Raw genomic sequence first — 23,682 nt, forward strand, 5'->3', positions numbered from 1 at the left:
CCATCTCATCCTGGATGGTTGGTTGGCTGGCTGGCTTGCGTTTATAAACTGGATTGTTTGAATTTCAAACAACCCTGTTTCTATTATTAATTGCAGTGAAAACAATAGTATTTGACTGAGTGATGGGCTAGAATAAATCAGGATAATGCCTCTGTTTCAATAAGCAAAAATGTTTCTGATAAACAAATCATATGATATTCGGGAATGTTTTCGCCGTTCAAATTACTGGAAAGGGTTAAGACTAAAGGACTTTTGGGTGGGTGAATGGATGCAAACCGTTTTTAATGTCCGAAGCGCTGTGTTTAATTCATCTGAATTCATCCTCAAACAATTCTAATTGTGGGCCTACATGTAAGTCTAGCAACATCTAGGAAAACATATACTGCTGGGATTATAATAAATTAGCCTGTGCGCTACCCTGTCTCTGCTATAGAATTTGCACTTGATAGGGTGCATGCATACTGTCGTCCGGTTGGCGATGCGCGTCAGTTTGTTGTTATTTCACCTCGTTCGCCCCAGCCTGCTTTAAATCCAAGATGGCTGCGGGTGACAATAGCGGTCGCGCTCCTTGTCTAAACTTCTCCAGTCCTGGGCCCCTGGGCAATGTTCAGCCCAGCAACAGTCCTTACGCCATGGCTGCCAGCAACAACGGCGGGTCCAATGGGCCGGTCGGTGGGCCTCAGGGGGTGACGAGACGGTCTAACCCACAACCGGGGCCTAACGGTGTTGAAGGCGGCGGTGTCGCAGCCGGAAATCCGCCGAACATGCAAAACTCTCTCCCGCTGCCTTCAGCACAGAGTGCCGCCATCTCCGGGCAGGGTGGTGGTGCGATGGCCGGTTCTGCCTCAAACATGACAGGGGCAGCGTCAAACGCTGCTCTGGCACCCCCATCACAATCCGCGGCGCTGTCCGCGCCACCGGCGGCAGCTGCCGTTTTGGTCTACCGTGAGCCCGTGTACAACTGGCAGGCTACAAAAAGCACAGTGAAAGAGAGGTTTGCTTTCTTGTTCAACAACGAAGTTTTGAGCGACGTTCATTTTCTGGTGGGGAAAGGAATGGGAGTTCAACGAATACCTGCACATAGGTACGCCTAACTGTTACTGAATTGTGAGAGCGAAGGTTATGACTCGTCTACTATGATTGTGCTTAGTTCCCATGAAGTTACAGTTGTTGTGTGTGGTTAAATATGTTTGTTTATGTATACCTAGCTTGCTAGCGCAGTTGGCTAATATAGTCATCAGCACAGCTGGCAGCTGTCCGCTCGTGTTTTCGTTTTCCTTTGGCAGATAGCATGGTCTTGCAATGTAAACAACGTTTCTGTTAACTCACAGGATGGTTTGTAGGAACATTTGCAGATATTTTTGTGTGGTAGTTCTGCAAACAAACACAGTGCATAACATTTAGTTTGTCATTTGTCATTGTTGTAAATGCTATATTAAACCGTGCGAGAACACATGCTGATCACAAGCTGCTGTGTGTTTTCAGGTTTGTGTTGGCAGTGGGTAGCGCCGTATTCGATGCCATGTTCAACGGGGGCATGGCCACCACATCCACAGAGATCGAGCTTCCTGACGTGGAGCCCGCGGCCTTCCTCGCGCTGCTGAAGTAAGCACCACACAGACATTGACACGCATTCATGGTGCCGTGCCGTGCTGTGCTGTGCGGTGTCGGGCCATTAAGTCAATGCTGCCCGGTAACTTGTGGACTGGATTCTATTGATTATCTGAATTTAAAACGTTCTATTGTTTTCGAAGTGACATGGGAATGTAATTTGTATTATTATTATTATTATTATTATTATTATTATTATTATTGTGGAAGCTGGTCTAAATGTGAGGTTGTTGTTGGATAAAAACGTAGTGCTTTGAATTCCACTGGTGTGAAAATTACCATCTCACTTGTTCAGCAGCAACAGCAGATAAACCAGTTGAAGAGACTGGAAAGATCAGTTGTGAGGAGAGAGGGGGTTTGTGACGACAAATAGACTCAATTCATTTGTCTCTTTGCAGATTTGCCGGAAAATGGTGTTTTAAAACGTGTGATGGATGATCTAATAGTTTATATGTTTTGCTCTATTTGGTAATTTAGAAAGAAACCATTCCGCAAGCAATATTTTTTTATTTGAAATTACAAGATTTCGGTCTTAGACCTTCATCAGGTATGAAGTTCCTGATCTGCGACCTTTGGTCATATCCAACGCACCTGCCCAACAAAAGAGGTGTGCAAAAAGCCTTCTTATGTTGGTCTATTTGGTAATGAAGGCAGTATAGCTGTTTTTTTTTCCATTTGTACTATTATTTTGCACTACTTTGCATACAATGGCACTAAGTTGATGGTTGTGTATCACAACCTAAATGTATTGAATGAATGAGAATGAGAATGTATAATTTTACTGACTATTTATTATGCTACCTTTTTAATGAGTCCAGTACGTGTGTGCACTGAATGTCGTTGTATTACTGTGCAATGACAATAAATCTCTATTCTATTCTGTTCTATTATGATCGCTAAAGAAGGACTGTGTATTGGTCAGATCCATTATGTCTTTAAGGAGTTGCCTTCAGTAGCATACAAATTGTGAATGTCAAACTAAAGCTGACGTTTAAAGGGGAGGGGTGAGGGTCAGATGTTGCCTCCTCTGTTTAGGATAAGACAAAAATTGTACAGACAGCAGTGGCTGTTTGGTGGAATTAGGACAAGATACCCCTGCAGGCTTTCCATCGGAAACTGTGGATTGGTGGCATTTTTTGCATATTCCCTGGCCTATTGCCTACAGAGCAATTAGACTTCCTGCCCTTTCTGAGCTAACTTCAGAATCTGCTTGACTAGCGGAGGTTTGTAAATCTGTGTGTTGATTGGTGGAGGTTTGTAGATCTGTGTGTTGATTGGTGGAGGGTTGTAGATCTGTGTGTTTGATTGGTGGATATTTGTAGATCTGCGTGTTGGGATGTGTAGCCCCGTTGCATGTGTACAGATGGGAATGTGCAAACCTGTAGCTTATGCGTGGGTCAGTGCACGTGCCAGGGCTCCACACTAACTCTTTACTGTACATGGGTTGCACTGGTGCGCCAGCTTTATTTAGGCACCCAAAATGTTTCACAGCACTGCAGTAGTAACAGGTCAGGGGTCAGAGGCAGAGCAGAGACGGGTCTTTGCAGAACAGGTGTGTTTCGAGCACTCTGGGGGCACACAACATGTTGTTTTTATCATAACACAATACAAGAAGAAAGGAGATGTGTATGTCATGCGTCCAGCACTGTGTCCGCAAGTTCCGGCACTTGGGTGTGTAGATCTTTAGTTTGTGCTTATAGATGTGTAAAGCTTGTGTGTGTGGCTGTGTAGATGTGCGTGTGTGTGTGGTTGTGTAGATCTGTATGCCGTGTGTGTGTGTGGCTGTGTAGATTTGTATGTCATGCGTGTGTGTGTGGCTGTGTAGATATGTGCGTGTGTGTGTGGTTGTGTAGATTTGTATGCCGTGTGTGGCTGTGTAGATCTGTAAGTCATGTGTGTGTGTGTGTGGTTGTGTAAATCTGTAGGTCGTGTGTGTGTGTGTGTGTGTGTAGATCTGTATGTAATGCGTGTGTGTGTGTGTGCAGGTTTCTGTACTCGGATGAGGTGCAGATCGGCCCTGAGACGGTGATGACGACACTCTACACGGCCAAGAAGTACGCTGTGCCCGCTCTGGAGGCACACTGTGTGGAGTTCCTCAAGAAGAACCTCCGCGCCGACAACGCCTTCATGCTCCTCACACAGGTGTGTGTGTGTGTTTTATATCTTACTGATGTCAGAGTAAGTTAAACTTTTGCTTGCGTGAGTAAGAGTAACTGCTTTTCCACCTGTGTGTGTGTGTGTGTGTGTGTGTTTGTGTTTGTGTGTGTGTGTGTGTGTTTGTTTGTTTGTGTGTGACTGTGAGGTCAAGGATAAGGTGTATCTCTATGGGCTTGTATATGACCGTAAGTTTGTGTGTGTGTAGTGTTAAAGGACAATTCTGGCGCAAAATGAACCTAGGGGTTAATAACACATGTGTACCGAGTTTGTCCGTTCTCTGGGATATGTTTTCATGTTAATCGAATGTGACCAGTTTTACCACAAACCGCTAATTGGCGTTTAACGCTAGTCTTCGGGGCACACGCAAAGTAAAAAGAAATCGCTATTTCTATACCACTAACAAGGCTCAAAATAGCACCACAGTTCTATGGTAGCATAATGAGGGACCCTACATGTAAACCGAAGTTTTGAGAACTGTAAGTGTACAGACAGTTTATTAAAGGGACACCAGGCAAGCATGATGCTTTTTCTCTACGAAACTCCCCCTCGCTCGGTCTGAAGCTCTTTTCCTTTTCTTTGCACATCCGTCAAGGGTTTTCGCTGCTTCTTCGCCGGCTCCAGGGATGGATTACTGCACGGGCCTACCGGGCCCAGGCCCAGGGGCCCAAGGGGTCAGGGGGCCCTGAAGCCCAAGCCTTTGCATGGAATCATTGCCTCAATATCAACAAATCAGGATGTAGGCTATGAATCTGATTGAATTAAAGTATTGGCCATCCCTAAAATGCACCATAACACAGGAAATCACATCATACAAATTAAAGATTTTCTGGGGGAGGACCCCCAAACCCCCCTTCCCACATATGCGACAATTAGTGGGGGGTCCTTAAAACATCTGGGCCCAGGGGCCCGAAAGTTCATAATCCGCCCATGGCCGGCTCTGCCATTATACACACGTTTGCAACAATCTCTAGCATTTTGTTAGCCTGCCTCTGTGCTGTAAACTGATCCTGCTTCGGTCGGCGGGTAGGATACACCGAACTTGCAAGTGGGATATTCTTCCTACAGGCAGTAGGGGCCTTCATTCTCCCCATAATGAGTCATTTAACCATATACCGACTTACGAAGATGATTAATTAACACGAAAACGTTGCCTGGTGTCCCTTTAAAAAGATAGTTTAGGAACAGTACTGTTCATGTATACAAGCGGGCACAATCTTGGGAAAACAGTCACGTGACAGTTCAGCTCACGTTGCTCCAGTCCAACATCGTACAACGTGAGCCGAATTGTCACAAATCGTTATGTGAGGTTGATGGATGTCTGCTACTGAGTTGTTAACCAGTCAAACTGGATTTTTTCTTTGTCATATTTTTGACAAAGTCCAGTGATTTGATTCTGAAAAATTGTCAGAGTCTACTAGTCCGTGCGAATGTGTGTGTGTGTGTGTGTGTGTGTGTGTTTGTGCGTGCGAGTAGATGTGTTTGCGCCAGTCTTGTAGGCATTGTTGTTGATGTGTGAAAGACAGCCTCTGGAATGATGCACAGGTAGACACAGACATATGGTACATGTAAGTGTTTATGAAGTGTACATTTTGTGTGTGTGTGTTGTAGGCGCGTCTGTTTGACGAGCCCCAGCTGGCGAGTCTGTGTCTGGAGAACATCGATAAGAACACTGGAGATGCTCTTGCTGCTGAGGGCTTCACCGACATCGACCTGGGTACACATACATACATACGCACACACACACACACACACACACACACCTCACCGACATTGACCTGGGTACTATACACATGCACACACACACACATACATATACACACCTCACCGACATTGACCTGGGTAGTATACACACACACACACACACACACACCTCATAGACAGACACACACACACACACCTCTGACTGAGAGCCTGACCGTTAAATCAGTGTGCCAATTAAATGTCATTAAACAGAAACTGAAAACCTTGAAAGTAGTTATTGTGGCTATGTGGTCCATCAAAAAACAAAGACTTGACACTACTTATTTCATTATAATTATTTTATAATTTATCAGGATACCAGATAGTAAGACCTATTTACACACATTGTGTCTCAACTTCATCAGAACTTTTCAATATGCTTTTTAATATTAGAGAATATTTTAACCTTGTGTTTGTCAAAAATCGGCCAATATATTGCTTATCGGTTTTTAAAAATCCCATATTGGTCCTGGTCTACTCCATAGATCTGTATATGACTCCATAGATCTGTATATAACTCCATAGAGCTGTATATTACTCCATAGAGCTGTATATTACTCCATCTCTCTCTCCTACTTTAGACATGTATACAGCATAACTCTCTCTCCCCTACAGATACTCTGGTGGCGGTGCTGGAGCGGGACACTCTGGGCGTGCGTGAGGTGCGTCTGTTCAGCGCGGCTGTGCGGTGGGCCGAGGCCGAAGCTCACCGCCAGCAGCTGCAGCCCACGCCCGAGAACAAACGCCGCGTTCTGGGCAAAGCCCTCACACTCATCCGCTTCCCCCTTATGACCATAGAGGAGTTTGCGGCAGGTAAACACACACACACACACATCCTTCCATTACCACTTAATAGTGCAGAAGTGTTTAATATGAATATAACACAATATTTCCTGTGTCTGTGTTTATTTTCCTGTGTGTGTGTGTGTGTGTGTGTGTGTGTGTGTGTGTGTGTGTGTGTGTGTGTCAGGCCCAGCCCAGTCGGGGATCCTGATGGACCGTGAGGTGGTGAGTCTGTTCCTGCACTTCACGGTGAACCCCAAGCCTCGGGTGGAGTTCATCGACCGGCCACGCTGCTGTCTCCGGGGCAAAGAGTGCAGCATCACGCGCTTCTCCCAGGTGGAGAGTCGCTGGGGCTACAGCGGCACCAGCGACCGCATCAGGTGCACGCACGCACGCACGCACGCACGCACGCACGCACGCACCTGAGAGCGTTAACAATTGGGAGCAGTCGTTTTTGATGCTGCCATTCCCCCTAAAATCCCTCAATGTTTTATTCATATTCCACTCTCTCTCCCTCTCTCTCTTCCTCCACTCTCTCTCTCTCCCTCCACTCTCTCTTCCTCCACTCTCTCTCTCCCTCTCTCTCTCTCCCTCTCTCTCTTCCTCTCTCTCTCCCTCTCTCTCTCCCTCCACTCTCTCTCTCCCTCCCTCTCTCTCCCTCCACTCTCTCTCCCTCTCTCTCTTCCTCTACTCTCTCTCTCCCTCTCTCTCCCTCTCTCTCTTCCTCCACTCTCTCTCTCCCTCTCTCTCTCCCTTCACTCTCTCTCCCTCTCTCTGTCAGGTTCTCGGTGAACCGGAGGATATTTGTGGTTGGCTTTGGACTCTACGGCTCCATCCATGGCCCCACAGACTACCAGGTCAACATCCAGGTAAGCTTACCTGACATCAGGTATGTTTCCACTGGGAACTGAGAGAGACTGTATCAGTGTGACACACCACACACACACACACACACACACACACACACTGTAACACACGCACACACTGTAAGCTCCTGTTCCCCTGTTCCAGATCATCCACACGGACAGTAACACGGTTCTGGGTCAGAACGACACGGGCTTCAGCTGTGACGGGTCGGCCAACACCTTCAGGGTCATGTTCAAGGAACCGGTGGAGATCCTGCCCAATGTCAACTACACAGCCTGTGCCACGCTCAAGGTACCGCTGAGAATGCACACAGACTACACACATTGCACACTGTACACATACACACTACCAGGGGTGGGTAGACTACTGAAAATCTATACTCAAGTAAAAATACAATTGCTCGCTTCAAAAATGACTTGAGTAAAAGTAAATATTCTTAAGTTTTTAATTAATTTTTTAATTATTTTTAATTGGTCAAATATGTGTTGTCTTCACCGTGGGATAGTGAGAAACGTAATTTCGATCTCTTTGTATGTCTTGCCATGTGAAGAAATTGACAATAAAGCAGACTTTGACTTTTGACTTTGACTTTGACTTTGATATTCCCATCTGAGAAATCTACTCAAGTAAAAGTAAAAAAATACTTTGTTAATAAATTACTCAAGTAACAAGTAACTTTTTTCCACATGTCTATATTTTTGAGAGAGAGAAATACTTTTTTTACTCGTGTGTTACTTGTACCCACCCCTGCACACTACACACACACACACACACATACATACGATGGAAAGGGTGAGATTTATGATTTATGGTATAGCGTGCCGTTGTGTATGGCATAGTGTTGTGTATTGTGTTATAGCGTTGTATATTGTGTTATAGTGTTTTGCATGGCATAGCATTGTGTATTGTGGTATAGCATTGTTTATTGTGGTATAGAGTTGTGCATTGTGTATGTAAGGGAAAACGATCGCCAAGGTGTTCCGATATACAGAATTAATGGACAAGGCAGAGACTTGAAGCGGAGTTGGGTTTCTTCTGGCAAGTTGGGGCAGCCGTGGCCTACTGGTTAGCGTTTCGGACTTGCAACCGGAGGGTTGCCGGTTCGAACCCCGACCAGTAGCAGCTGAAGTGCCCTTGAGCAAGGCACCTAACCCCTCACTGCGCCGCTGTTGTTGCAGGCAGCTCACTGCGCCGGGATTAGTGTGTGCTTCACCTCACTGTTTGTTCACTGTGTGCTGAGTGTGTTTCGCTAATTCACGGATTGGGATAAATGCAGAGGCCAAATTTCCCTCACGGGATCAAAATAGTATTTATACTTAAGTATCGGGACACCTCGAAGGCCCGCTTATATGAAGGCAATAGTCATGCATTTTCAGCACGCAAAGGAAACATGCGGTTCAGAGAAGGCAACTTGTTCAGGTTGTGGCAGCCTACCACTTTCTTTGGTTACGCAAAGGAAACATGCGGTTCAGAGAAGGCAACTTGTTCAGGTTGTGGCAGCCTACGACTTTCTTTGGTTACTGACAGTGGTACAGTAACGGTGGTTGTTAGCTTGTTTACAGTTGATTTCATTGTTGCGAAGCCTGCTTCCCAGTTCAATCGTTGTTTACTATGGTTGTTAAGTTACCATTTTAAAGAGCATTGATTGTGTATTGTGGAGTTGCGTATGGTATATTGTTGCGTATGGTATATTGTTGCGTATGGTATATTGTTGCGTATGGTATATTGTTGCGTATGGTATAGCGTTGTGTATGGCATAGCGTTGCATATGGTATAGCGTTTTGTATGGTATAGCGTTGTGGATGGTATAGCGTTGGGGATGGTATAGCGTTGCGGATGGTATAGCGTTATGGATGGTAATGGTATACTTCCGCTTCCTTTCAGGGTCCCGACTCCCACTACGGCACTAAAGGGTCGCGAAAGGTCACCCACGAGTCGTCTGCCACCGGAGCCAAGACCTGCTTCACCTTTGGCTACGCCGCCGGCAACAATAACGGCACCTCAGTGGAGGACGGACAGATCCCCGAGGTCATCTTCTACACGTAGTGACCTTTGACCCTATGGAACCCCACCCCCTGGGGGGTCAGAGGTCATTGTGGGGCGAGGAGGCCATGACACTGTTTGATCAGTTTGTTTGTTTTTGGTTTCTGCACTTGGGGAACTTTGATTACCACCAGCCCTCACAGCACAGAAGAGGATTATATTTACTTGAGAAAGTGTGTGTGGGTGTGTCTTTGGTGCTCAGATTGTTGGCACAGGTTGGTGTAACGTTACTGATTATTTGTGGGGTGTGGTCTCCACCTCGGATCAATAACCGAACTGCAGGGGAATTCTGACTCCTGACTAAATGAGTGGAAAAAAGCAACAGAAGGATGAATTTCATTTGGAACGAATGATGGTAAACGAATGAACCCTGTTTTTGACACATGAATGAATCTTTATTTTGATTGAATGAGTGATTGTTTCAAACTTGTTTAATGAATGAAAGAAAGAATGGTTCTGATAGAACAAATAAGAATGAGTGAGAACCCAAATGAATACCCATGTTCTAAGAGAGTGAGTTCTGAAATGTGGAATGAGAATCATATCTTTGGAATGTTCTGATCTGGAATCCAGAATGGACACACAACTCATAAAGGATGGACAATCATAGATAATTGACTGTTAGGCCCAATTCACACCAAAGATTCGCAACAAGACAAAACTGTTGCAGAAAGGAGTTGCAGCGGTGTGAATTAGATGTTGCACTTCGTTGCAAGCTGTCATGAAACATTCACCATGTGTAGTCACAGTTGCAAGGTTTTAGAATGTTGCAGCAAGTTGCTGGTTTATAGAATGTTGCAGCTCATCTCATTGCGAATCTTTGGTGTGAATAGGCCTTTAGACAGACTGACCTTTTGGGTGCTTTGGGGATTCCTGGTTTTGAATATAGCCACAACAGACAACAGCGAGAGCATCTGTGTCTGCCTCAATCTCAACCCCTCATTGGCTCAAACAGGTGCTGGTTTCAATATCAGCCCCTCGTTGGCTCAAAACAGGGGAGATCCTCCCCTTGTTCCGGTCTTGCCCAGTCCCCTTGACCTTTCACCCTTTGTGAGACTTTGTGCCAAGTGCCAATACCTCTATTTGTGGAGTGCGCCTTCTGGAAACATCTGCCTATCTGTGAGTGTGGAAGCACTGTTCTGTTAACGTACACAATATATATCCCTGATGAACCTATTCAAGGCCACACAAATTGTTTTTCATAAACACACACACACACGTGTGTCAGGATGAGATTTTCTAAGTACCAGCCATTAGGTCTCCCCAGACACACAGCACAAGTCCTTAGGGACTGGTCTTTTCGGACCTCATGATGCTCAGCAGGCTGGTTTGGCTCAGATAGTGCTGGTCCAGTGTCAGTGTGGCTCTAGTTCTGGTTCCACTGGGACAGTTCTCCTTCTGGAACTGGTTCTGGTTCCACTGGGACGGTTCTCCTTCTGGAACTTGTTCTGGTTCCACTGGGATGGATCTCCTTCTGGGACGGGTCTTCATCTGGGGCTGTGAAGCCAGGGTTGGGACTTGGACGTCTTTCCGGGTGGACAGACTTTGTGACGAGTGTACGCATTGTCCAGTGGTGCATTAAGATGCCTTGGTGCATTGGGGAAGGGGTTTAACAAGCAGTTCTATTGAAGAGAAGTACTTTAAGTAGAGCAGGGGGAGCATTGCAATATCACTAACAGGGCTGTTATCATGGCATCATTGTGTGGTGACTACAGTATAATGGGCTGGGATAAGGGCACTTGTAGGCCATATGGGTCTAACGGTTTGTGGTTGGTCATCTGTAAAGATGAGGTCATATGTGTGTTAGGGTTTGGGGATGGTCATCTGTAAAGAGGCGGCCATTGTATCTCTTCCTGGACAAGTACAGGCACTCCATGGGCTCTTTCGTCAGGCTGGACGTGCGTCTGACTCAGACACAGAACTGAAGATGCTGCCCACGATTCCCTGCTTGATAAGATTGTACTACAGAAAGATAACTCTGATGTACATCAGGTGTAAAAACAACATTAAAAGCCTCAAAGTGAAATCTGTAATTTAAATAAAAGCCTTTCTGACAGCCAAAAGAGAGTGTGTGTGTGTGTGTGTGTGTGAGAGAGAGAGAGAGAGAGAAGTGGTATTGTAGAGGCAAATAATCACTTTTCATATCAATTTGGATTTAGATCAGTTAGATGCCTGTGGAGTCAGTGGATTTGACTTCTGCTGAAAATGTGACCTGCAAGGTTACAATCTAAATAATCTTCCCTATTTTAGATTCCATATGTCAGCTGTCCCTTAATAATTCCTTTTCCTAGGTTCCTAGGTTTTGTAAGCCTCCACTGACATCGCTCAAACAACCAGAATCTGGCTGGAAGTCCTTCAGAGCAGATAGTGGTCTCAGTTCAGTTATTTTAGGGAAATATCAGATGCGTAATGGAGGTTGACAGGGATATCCTGGCTGTTAAGCTCTCTACGGCGTGGTGGATTTCTCCAGGAAGATACTCATCCCTAATAATAATGTACAAATCCTCTCGCAAATTTACTTCATGCCAGATTTAAGTTTTTCTTTAAGCTCTCTCACGTCTCCCAAAGTCAGTGCCATGACGACCAGGTGCCACCAAATACTTAAGTTTCTGCAATGGATAAATAAATTTGGCTAATATCTAGCTGCCATTTTGATTTAATCTCATCTGCACTGTCCATGTTTTCATTTTCAATGGGCACTAGACCAAGGCATTCAGCTTTACAATAATAACACAAGCAGTCACTGCAGACTCTCATCCCTATCTCACAATAGTAAAGAAAGTGAAACCAAATTCCAGAGTCTGGATCCTAATCTGTATCTAAATAATCCTGTAGGAGGACTGAGATATGATGACCCTCTTCTCTGAAAGTCAAAGTAAACTGGACCTGTAGTGTAAGTTATGCAAGTGGACACACGCAGACAGCCAGGCAGGCGAAACACATTACAACACCCTCCCTTTCATATCATGGGGAAGAGTTCCAATAATAGAATAATAAAAGAGTTATCCTTTTTCTGACCATTTGGCAAGAGCAAGTTCAAAGGAATTTTTTCTTGAATTTCCCCTGTGGATCAATAAAGTATCTATCTATCTATCGATCTATCTATTTAAAACTATGAGAATCAATTAGTCTTGATTCAATTTTTTCTATCAAGCCATAGGCTGTTGTGTATAGTTTCTATTTCAAACTACACAAAAAATGCTACATTTAGCTGCCAGAATTTCAAAAATGTTCACGGCGGTGGAGGACCTTGTTTCGCGTCTGACCCGGGTAATTTCCTGACCCGGGTAATTTCCTGACCCCACCCTGTCTCTCTCACTTGCTTCTGTCACTCTCTTCACTGTCCTATCAGGAATGAAAGGCATAAAAGACCAACAATAGAACAAAGAGTCTGATATTGGTCACATTTAATAAAAAACAATGTGAACAGTCACACAAACAATCGGATTTGAGCAAAAAAACCTAAGTTGGCGGCAACAGATCAGATGGATATCTGCAGGTGTAGGTAGTGTCTCTGTCCACCAGATGGCACTCATCATCTACACAATTCAGTCCTGGGACTCCGAAGGCCCATTTTTCTCAGGGGTTGATCTCATTCATGTTCTTCATGCATCCACAGACTAATTCCTGCAAATAGTTTAAAATGATTCCCTATTTCATCTGTGTATAAGTAATTATTTTGTTTTTGTGAGCCTCCAATGACATTCACTCAAATAATCTGACTGGAAACCTTGAGATGTGATGATAGTCTCAGTTATAGGTATAACATCAAACGCACTTCACTGAGTGTAGCTCTGATAGTGTAGGGATGATCGGTCAGTATAGGACAAAGGACTTTTAGAACTATGTTTGATATAAAGAGCCAGCATTTCACAAGGGTAATTGAATCGATCACACTAGTTTATGACAAAAGAAACTTAAATGGTCCTAATTAGGGATGTAACGATTACCGGTATAATGATAAACCGTGATAAAAATGTTGATGATAGCAATTACCGTTTTCTTTTGAAATATCATAATTATCACGGTTGATTACCACGGTGTTGAAACCATGTGTTTAATCCTTCCCAGCTTCATCCGAGCCTGCTTTTGACATACAGTAGGCCTGGTCCAATGAAGCAAAATTGGTACCCTACTGATTCTGTTGTCTAATTGATGGTTTTAACTGCGATTTGGATTAGGCTACACCTGATTTTAAAAGGCGGAACATTTTCACCGCAAAACTTGCACTGTATCATTTGCACTCTGTGTCTTATGTTCGCTTGCACATTAAATCCATTCCACTCACGTTATCAGAAGAACAGAGTAGCCTAAAGTTTTATTTCGAACACTTACTTTGGTCTCACTCAGGGTAGGAATTTCACAGCGGCCACGTCGTTGCCCCTTGCTTTGGCCGTGATGCCCCTTTGAAAATCAGAGGTTTACAGGCCACGGTGGCCTTGGTGCCCTTCTTTCAATATTCTGCTTTGCGTCCTACTAATAGCGAATTTTATTTAGCCTATGGCCTGTCAAAATAATCTTAGCATTCACAGCGCAAATTAATTTAGTCTTTTACACAGTGGATGGAGAAAGTGACAGCACAAGAAAGAAAGTGCGTCCAAATTCACCTATTCTTCTCAGTTGAACTACTCGCGAAGTAGCCTACTCATCACACAGACATCACAAGTATCACATGAAAGAGCTTTTTCTCAGCTTTTAAACGATGTTAGCCGCGAATTGCTGTGGTGAACGGTTCGCGAGAAACGTAAATAATATAATTAAATTTAATCATAAATTCTACTGAAGGTTTTCGTCCATCTCCCTTCCCATTCCTCTCGGTGCAATACTTCACGAACCTTTCGTTTAACACATGACAAACCATATATCAGAATAAACAGCAGACCTTACCGAGCATAAAGGTGTAAAGCAGTCCCCTGTACAGTTAACCGTTCCAGAGTAATCCACTTTTGAATTTGCAGTACATTTCGACATGCATGATGTCTCCAAATTTGGGCTTTAAGTTTTACAATGTGTTTAAATTGTTCCACATGATTTCATAACGGGCCAAATACAAAATAAATGTTACAAATATCGCCTAGATATCGGTAAATCAGAGGAAAGCTGACTAAGAGTTTGTGAAAGTAGATCACAAAATGCTAAATAAATGTTAAATATAGCCTAGATATCTGTAAATATTAGATGATCAGATGATTTGCAGTTCTATGTAAAATGTCATGTTTCATGTTTTTGTAATGTTTCATACAGTGATGCAGGTCTACTGCAGTGAATAGGCTATACAACTTTGATAATTTGTATAGCCTATGTGGCCTTTGTGCCCTCCACCAAATATGCCCAACTGAAGGCCAAGTGGCCTTGCCCCCAGAATGGTGAAATTCCAAGCCTGGTCTCACTCATTGGATCCAAATAACAGTAACAGCAACCTCCAAGGCATGGTAGGGTTAAGTTAAGCGATAAGCACATAGCCAATTAAACATGAAAAACTGAACGGGACACTTTTTGAAACTATTTCAGCTTGTGTAGGCCTATCAGTGCTTTCTGAATATATTGAACACACTTTTAAAAATACTGTGATAATACCGAAAACCGTGATAATTTTGGTCACTATAACCGTGAGGTTAAATTTTCATACCGTTACATCCCTAGTCCTAATGACACTGTATGGCTAAACATTTTATACAAAGAATGAAGCTAGACCAGAGGCAAATTGCAGTTAAAAAGAATAATCATTCAATTCACAAATAATGATTTAATCAGTATATAGTTGGTGAGTCCACATCACTAAGAAACCCTTTAAAGTCCACCAGGCCAGTAGTGCTGAAGTGGGGCAGCTGGATGATCATCTGGTCCTGTGTCTGGAAACTGCAGCATCTGCAGCAGCTTGTCCAGATGAAACCTGATAACTGTATTTAACAGATCATAATAGTTTACACAGTTGTCTACTTGTGTACAATAGTATAGTAATACTGACACACCACACAGATCGTACTAGTTGAAATGACACATGTAGACAAGAAGTGGACACACTGACACATGTTAATAAGAGCAGTGGATAACTTGAAGCACTAACTTGGATGGTGATTATATATGCTGTATTCATTACTCACTCTAGTTCAGTCAGTTCATGTTTTAGGGTCGCTCTGTAGAGCAGAGAGCAGCTCCACTCCAAACTGCTGCAGTGTGTTTCCTCTCAGGTCCAGCTCTCTCAGACTGGAGGGGTTTGATCTGAGAGCTGCAGATAGAGATGAACAGCTCCTCTCTGTGAGCTCACAGTGCCGCAGCCTGAGAGAGACACATCATACAGAGAACAGATTTAAAGAACTTCATAAATAACACAAATCCCATCTCATCAACCTTCATGCTGTGTTTGCAATATGGCTATATGTGTGCTTCTGGTCAGACTTAACTGGTCATCATTTTCTCTCTAAACACTTAAATTGTCATCATTTTCTCTGTAAAACTTCATTTGGACCTGTTGTGATTTAAGCCTATCTAAAGGTGAAGGACGTTGTCACATACACAAACACATACAAACACACAGTGTAAGGACATCCCATTCACACAGACATACACACATGCACATGTAGTCTGCTGCTTTTGTCCAGAGGGGAGAAAATACAGACCATACAGAGAACAGCTTTGAATAACACTTTATAAAAACACAAACTCAACACAAATCACAACATCATCACAACACCCCAAGAAAATGTCTAAACAAACACACAATACAAAAACACATCTGGTCTGTAGGGCAACAGTGCTGCAGCCTGAGAGACACATTAACACGTCATACAAAACACAAACTCAATGCAAAGCCCAACAACACAAATATAGCCCAAACAAACACATCAAAGCACAACATTCCTTGTCACACTTAGGTGCAGCTGTGTCAGACTGGAAGAGCTGAAGATAAAGTATAAAAGTATATATACTCTTTTGATCCCATGAGGGAAATTTGGTCTCTGCATTTATCCCAATCCGTGAATTAGTGAAACACCCAGCACACAGTGAGGTGAAGCACACACTAATCCCGGCGCAGTGAGCTGCCTGCTACAACAGCAGCGCTCGGGGAGCAGTGAGGGGTTAGGTGCCTTGCTCAAGGGCACTTCAGCCGTGCCTACTGGTCGGGGTTCGAACCGGCAATCCTCCAGTTACAAGTCCGAAGCACTAACAGCGTGGAAAATAAGTATTGAACACATCAACATTTTTTTCAGTAAGTATACTTCCTGTGAGGCTATTCACATGCAATTTTCACCAGACATTAGTATTAACTTAAGTAATCCACACATATATTTTTTTAAAAAAAAAGTTATGAGTAAAAAAGTGGAATGGCACAGTGTTCAAATTATACCGTGAGCTTCGGGGGGTACAGCTATTTCGACTGGTGACGTCACTCTCCATTTTATATAGGCTTACACATGATTTCAAACTTGTGGTTCACAGTCAAATTTCCTTCGAAATATAGGTCATATGACCGTGGCTGGCTGGTCGACAAGTTTAAAGGTCACATTCACTGAGAAACCGTTTAATATTTGTTACTTTCGAAATACTATAGCTCACTCCAAGTTGCATATGCATGCTGCACGTGAAAATGTTCTTCTACCCCCATTGCCCGCATTAGCCAATGAAAGAAAATACACGGAAAAACAAGCAAATCAGAAAAAGCCCTTCCCAATGACGCCGAAGGGAAACTGACTATTCATGGCCTCGCCCACCTTGGCTTGTGACCGCCTACAGGAAGACTGGAAGATTTTGCTGCTAGGGGATTGTCTCTCTGCAGCTAGTAGGAGCTAACAGCAAGTTGCCAACATGGTAGAAAAAAAATCGTGCCTGTTTTATTTCTGGCAATAACACATCAACGTTGCATGTCTTGCCTTAGAAACATGAGTTGAGGAAGAAATGGTTTGGATTTATCGTTGGAACACCACCACCGAAGTAGTGCAACATTAGTTCTGTGTTCCAATCATTTCGACAACACTCACTGCCTTAGAAAGTGGTTTTGCATCGATGTTCTGAAAACCTGGTTCTGTACCGTCATGACGACGATCGACCACCAGCTCACAGGCTGTAAGTACAAACAAACTTTTCCACCTAACGTCTGTTACAAAATAGCATGTTCATATTCTTCACGTTAGCATGCATGAAAAGGGTACAAGCTAGGCTTAGGCTAGCCTATATTACAGGAAGCTACACCAGGCACGTAACTGAAGTGTTCTGTTCGCGACGTGTAAAATCAGAGAATGCCTAATAGGAAGGGCTCTGGTAAAATCCATTAGAGGAATGGTCTATTTTCCCGAACGTAGCCTCTACAGGCCAATAACACGCCAGGTGTAGCTACTTCCATTGATTAGGCCTATTGGAAGCTAATTGTTGCAGTACATAACGCGAACGGAATGCTTCAGTTACGTGCCTGGTGTAGCTACACTCATAAGAAACTGACCACACTACCCAGAGATTTAGCTTGTTGAACCTATAATCTTCTAACCTAAGCGTTAAACCACAAATAATAATATTAGCAACAATATTTTATGCTCAACTAAGTACGGGTATTGTTCTAGTCTAAACAGGGAAAATCAAAAACACAATACCCCTGCACTATTAGGCTAAGTTGCTATCACTAGAGCTCAGGTATATACACTTCAGTCTAATTTATGTCTTCTTGCCATTATTACATTGACATACAATGATGTTTTGTTTGATTACTTGCTGTTTACTTAGTGTTTTGTATGTCTTCCAGAGCACATCCTCATGTCAGGCTACACAGCTTTCTAGCCTACATTAGGTCATCACGTTAGAAGCAAAGGTTTGTGATCTAACTTTTATTGTTGTGCTAGTTAGTTTCTAGAAGTCTTTTTCAGGTTCTTATGTGCTCGTCAATGTTTTGGAAAGTCAATTCATGGGTTTCTTCAGGTCACTTTCCACAGGTGTATAAAATCAAGCACCTCGATTATGAATGCAGACTGCATGATGCTTGATTAATACACCTGTGTAAATGGACCTGATGAAACCCATGAATTGCATAACAGATAGAATTGATATTACCGAATGTCTTCTTGTGGGTATGCTACTTAGTACATCATACACCTTACCACAGTCACTAAAATATTTTTGTTTCCATTGTGCCAGTACAGTTTTGTGAGATAGTGAATGTCCTGTGTACTATTAGGATCTTGTAACTTGACAGTAATACACATTTATTTACTTTAGGTACCCAAACAGAATACTTCATGAAAAGTATGAGTATTGATACAAGCACTTCAGATACACCATGGGCATGGGGGCCTGCTACCTCTACTGCCATCAAGCCTGTTCATCCAAGGCCAGCTAGAAGACCTCGGGTTGATCAAGAGGAGGAGGAGGATGAAAGCGACATCTCCACAATAACACCTGATGGCTCCACCTATGGCCCAGCACAATTAAAGAGCAATGTAATAAAATCATCACAGCCAACGAATGTGTTTTGTGTGTTGTCCCTTCGGATCCCCAGGACAATACAAGCCGAAACAACAACTCAGACCAACTCAGACAAACTTTTCCCTAAATAATCCCAGCACCATCTTACAAAGGATCTGTAGGCCAGATGTCTGCATTGTCTGGCAAAAAGAGGACATTGTTAATTCTGTGCATAGTTTGGATGTTCTTGTTTTGTGTTTGCATTATTTTAATAGACTGCAATATTATTATTTGTCAGTGTTTCACGGACCACCTAGCAAAAAAAACAGTAGACCTACTTCAACAGTATATTACACAATAGGCCTTCTTACTGAACCACCTTGCTTATTGTCTTTGCACCTTGCTTATGGTGTCAGAGGATTCATATGATTTAAACTGGCATAGGTTACATCAGTGTTGCAGAACTGTTTGGATTTACATACAAGTTGGTTCAATATTGCAAACAACTCATCTATTATATTTTACCACATCTACTTGTGGAACACTTGAGATAGCTTGTGGACCACACTTTGAGTACCACTGCTGTATGTAAATATAATAAAGTTGTTTATAGAAAATTGACCTGTTTTGTATATTTGTTTTAGAAGTTTCATCAGTTTTTGTCCCTTTTAAGCTAAAGGTTTATCTTACCTTTCATATCTTCTGTCTCACAGAGGGCCATAGTCGTCATAGTCGAATGTTTAGTGCATTTTGAAGGGAGTACATTATGCTAAGGCAGACTGGTTCTAATCCTGGGTACAGGGTCATACAGACAACAGGGGTACTGGTGTTGCCCATTTTTCTAACCACATGAGCAATCCCCTTACGAAAAAGTAGTATAGGAATCTTATAGTATTTGGGGCAAAATATTATAGTAATCTTATAGGAATAATTGGGACATACTTTAGAAGTACTACTAATAACTATAATATCCTGTAACCGCTATAGTTTTTCTATAGTAGTCTTATAGTACCTATAGTATGTCCAAATACTATAGTATTGCTATAAGATTACTGTAATATTTAGTCCCAAAATACTATAAGATTCCTATAGTAGGCTACTTTTTCTGTCATACGTGAGTAGGCTACTATAGGAATATACTATAAACAACTTGAGTAGGCTAACCTCTGCCAATGTCAGGTTATCATAGTTCTCATTACCGGAGAAGTCTTGCAGCACACATTCTCTGCTTCTGTAGGCATTCTGGTACAATTCCAGCAAAATATAGCTAGGTAGGCGTGTTTGCATTTAGATCTATATATATATTGGGCTATGACCAAGTGGTCTTTCAATGATAGTATCATGGAATTCAAACCATAACTATCTAGCTATTCCGATAGCATTAGCAGGCTAGGTCAGTGGCTGAACTGCATTTAGGGTGCTTACCTGTGTTGTGAAGTAAAATATCTACTAGGAAGATTGCAAAGACTTTTGACTGTGTAAAGAAATAGGTCTTTATTTTAAAACGTTTCCAACTGTTTATTACTTGAAAGCAAGATGACGATTGTCACAAACGTTTACCTCTTTTAGGAGAAATGTTAAGCTGACAGGCAATTGTTACCATTCTATTAAACCAACGTTCACCAACAAACGATCAGGAAGCGGTTCTTCTTCCTACTCGAACACTAGGATCAAACACATGAAGTTGTATCTCCGAAGACATTTTGTGCAACAGTTTTGACTCGAGTTTTAGCCAGGTTTTAGCACTGTAAAGTTGAATATGGAGCATAGCACAGGCAGAATCGGATGAGGACGCACTGGAGGAAGCGTCACAGTACTGTTAGCCAATCAGAGGTGAATTCATTAGCATGTCATTAATATTCATGACTAGAGGCGAAATCCAGTCGTTCCTCCCCGCCCACCTTCCCCACCAAACTAGAACAGCATGAAACAGACGCAGGACAGCATTTTTTTCACCAAAACCGGCTCACAGGGCATTCATCAATACTACAGACCACTGCAACATTAATGAAAAAACCATGAGATGAGACCTTTAAAGAAACGACTGCATCATACGCAAGCACAATATACCTTGCACGTTATGGGAAGGGTTGAATTTGGGTAAACACTGTTTCAAGGTGCGCCCCATGCGTAAAATTGCACGCCACAGTCAAAAAATATTTTTTGGTATAGCAATGCAATGCAAACATGGACATGCATAGACCAATAGCACGGAAATGGCAAACATACTACTTAAATTTAAGACCCAGAATTGTTTACAGATGGGCCACAGAAAGTCACAGCCACAGCACGTTTAATAGCCAAGTTCACCTAGCCTAATTCAAGGCCTGCCTTTGGTTCATTTGATTATTTTTTTCTTGGATAGCTAAGCCTACCAAACGTAACGCAAATAAAAAATGACTTGTTCGTGGTTGGAAAACAAATATCTTCACGTTATTTAGCCTAGGCATTTCATATGTAGCCTAGTGGATTGTGCGCCTGGTGTTCTATCACAAAACGTTTGTGCAGCAATACGCTTTTAAGAAAGGCTGATCTCTAATAATGGCAACAAAGAAAGACGTTTCAGGTCCAATTGATTCTTATATGTTCACCTAGCGTTTCAAACAAACTGTAGGTAACGTTGCAATTATGGGTGTATGGGCATTTGCTTAAAAATGTTGAGAACCATGTACATGCGAAATCCCCTGAATATTAGTTCCCTCTTGTTAAGACATTAAGAATGAAATTGCACAAAATGATAAATCGACTCATTAAACCTCTCCCCGTGTCAGTATATCTATGGAACTCCTCCTATGGCGTGTGATTGTAGGCCTGATTTTTAAGCTAAGCAGCAGCGATGGTCGTGGCCGCTGAGTGGAAGGGAGACCTCCGGTTAAACCATAGCGATCTTGCGACTCAATGTTTTTCTAAGGTTGGCTATCAATATGTTACAAAGGCAGTGAAATATTAGACAAATGTATGGCCAGTTGGCCACCGCTTGTATATCAGGCGTTTGCAGCCTACACTGTGCATTTGTTTTAATTCGTCAGTATTATATCATAGCAAAGAACACAGTCTGAATGTACCATAGAAATGGTACAGCTATAATGGGGATGAGGGTTTGAAAATCGTATTTCATTAGATTATATCCTGAATTGTTGGTATGTGATGGTAATACATTTAATTACATGCAATATAGGATAACATTACATTTTATTACATTTTTTCAGTACCCCCCAAACTATTATTTTCATCCCATTTGGGAGGGTCCAAGTCTCATCTAGGGGAGTCGGACCCCCCCAATCCCCCGTAATTCGAACCATGATGGCACAGGAAAAAAGTATTGAACACGCTAAGAAAAAGCAGTACACAAAGGCAAGGAATGGCTAGGAATGGCTAGGAACAAGCTGGAATCTATAAGTAGTTAGAGAGTAATTATCCCTCCTGTGCAGATTAATAAAAGCTGAGTTAGTACATATTGATGGGCTATAAAAAGGTTTTTTTGTTACCAAGGTGTCACACAAGAAACATTTCATGATGGGTAAAAGCAAAGAGCTCTCCCAAGACCTTTGCAACCTTATTGTTCCAAAACATATCAATGGAACTGGTTACAGATGCATTTAAAAACTTCAGAATTATCCAGTAGGTAGTATTGGAGCCACCACGTTGTCTACACATATCCCACCCCTTCCTCGGCAAATGTTGACATGTGAAGACATTGAGCCTACTGCCTCCAAGTCTTTCTGGAGCTTTCTCTGAGTGGTCCCTGGCTCTTGGGCTACTCTTCTGACTATCCTATCCTAAAAAATCTTGCGAGGAGATCCTGTGCATGGCCGGTTGATGATGCAGTGAAGTTCCTTCCACTTGCATTTTTAGTTCACACTGATGGAACAGCTTGTTATGCACATTTTGCTTGACAGGTGAGTTCATAACACATTCATAGCAGCTGTCATAAACTGCACATAAAGCATTCATGACTGTTTCATGAGACATGACTCAACAGTCATACCAAACCTTTCATGAATGTGGAAGACAGAACGGTGACTTGTCAAAATAAAAGTCCAACAATCGCAAAGCAGCATTGCTGTTCTTGTTCCAAATCTCTTACCTGATCATGTCACATCTGAGTCAATGGGCTACTCCAGTGCTATGAATGTGTTATGAACTCACCCGTCAAGTAAAGTGTTACCCACATTTCTTTTTAAGTATATTTTTGTTGGGCTTTTATGCCTTTAATTGACAGTGGTGGTATCCGGAAAGGATCACAGGGCAGGAATCGAACCCGGGTCGCCGGCGTACGGTGCAGGTGGCCCAGCCAGTTGCACCACGGCTGGGGCCAGTGTTACCCACATTTCTAACTCAGACATGTGTAAGACGCAATATAAAAATGTATATAAAAATGTACACAGTGTGTGTGTGTGTGTGTGTGTGTGTGTGTGCGTGTGCGTGTGTGTGTGCGTGTGTGTGCGCGCGCGCGCGCGCGTGTGTGTGTGTGTGTGTGAGAGAGAGCGAGAGAACGTGTATGTGTGTTACGGCATGCTGCTGCATGATTGTCTCTTACTTTTGAGGTCACACTTGAGAAGTCCCACCTCAGGCAGGCTAATGGTATGCCAAGACATGTCCCTGCCGAAACAGACTGTGTGAGTGCATGTGTGTGTGTGTGTGTGTGTGTGTGTGTGTGTGTCAGGCAGGATAATGACATACCAATGCAGCCCCATCTCATATCCTTCCCTTATATTACACACACAGCATGTTCTAGACAAGTGACCTGATTATGTAACACCATCATGCCCTTTGGAACCGCTCCACAGATAAAGATGCCCTAAAGATAACACACACACTGGCCATACATATTTGGCTATATCCTCCGAAGGTTCACCATGTTCCTCGCAAGCGGTAATTATGCCCCATACACACACAGACACACACACACACAATCACACCCTACTCACCAACGTAGTTGCTATATGAATGGTAATCTTGCAATCTTTTATGACAGAATTGCATATCATATAATCATAACTGATAAGTCATCAAAATCATGTAATTTATTTTAAATCTTTGTGTGCTCTCTCTCTCTCTCTCTCTCTCTCTCTCTCTCTCTCTCTCTCT

At 42.8% G+C, this 23,682-nt stretch overlaps 1 protein-coding gene and 1 long non-coding RNA gene across 2 annotated transcripts; one reads left to right on the top strand and one right to left on the bottom strand.

Annotated features, from left to right (window-relative positions):
* Window positions 1-377: 377 nt before the first annotated feature.
* On the top strand, window positions 378-11,264 carry LOC121711017 (BTB/POZ domain-containing protein 2). Its single transcript, XM_042094290.1, has 9 exons — window positions 378-1,084; window positions 1,486-1,605; window positions 3,597-3,753; window positions 5,377-5,482; window positions 6,124-6,321; window positions 6,479-6,671; window positions 7,073-7,160; window positions 7,303-7,449; window positions 9,043-11,264. The coding sequence occupies exons 1-9, from the start codon at window positions 537-539 to the stop codon at window positions 9,202-9,204; spliced, it is 1,719 nt and encodes a 572-aa protein (XP_041950224.1). The 5' UTR covers window positions 378-536; the 3' UTR covers window positions 9,205-11,264.
* LOC121711032 lies at window positions 5,496-10,486 on the bottom strand. The gene is made up of 2 exons (XR_006032229.1): window positions 10,409-10,486; window positions 5,496-5,528 (listed from the first exon to the last, which is right to left on the bottom strand). It is a non-coding gene; the product is annotated as an uncharacterized LOC121711032 (long non-coding RNA).
* Window positions 11,265-23,682: the final 12,418 nt, after the last annotated feature.

This window comes from Alosa sapidissima, chromosome 1, assembly GCF_018492685.1.
Source record: "Alosa sapidissima isolate fAloSap1 chromosome 1, fAloSap1.pri, whole genome shotgun sequence".
NCBI lineage: Eukaryota > Metazoa > Chordata > Actinopteri > Clupeiformes > Clupeidae > Alosa > Alosa sapidissima.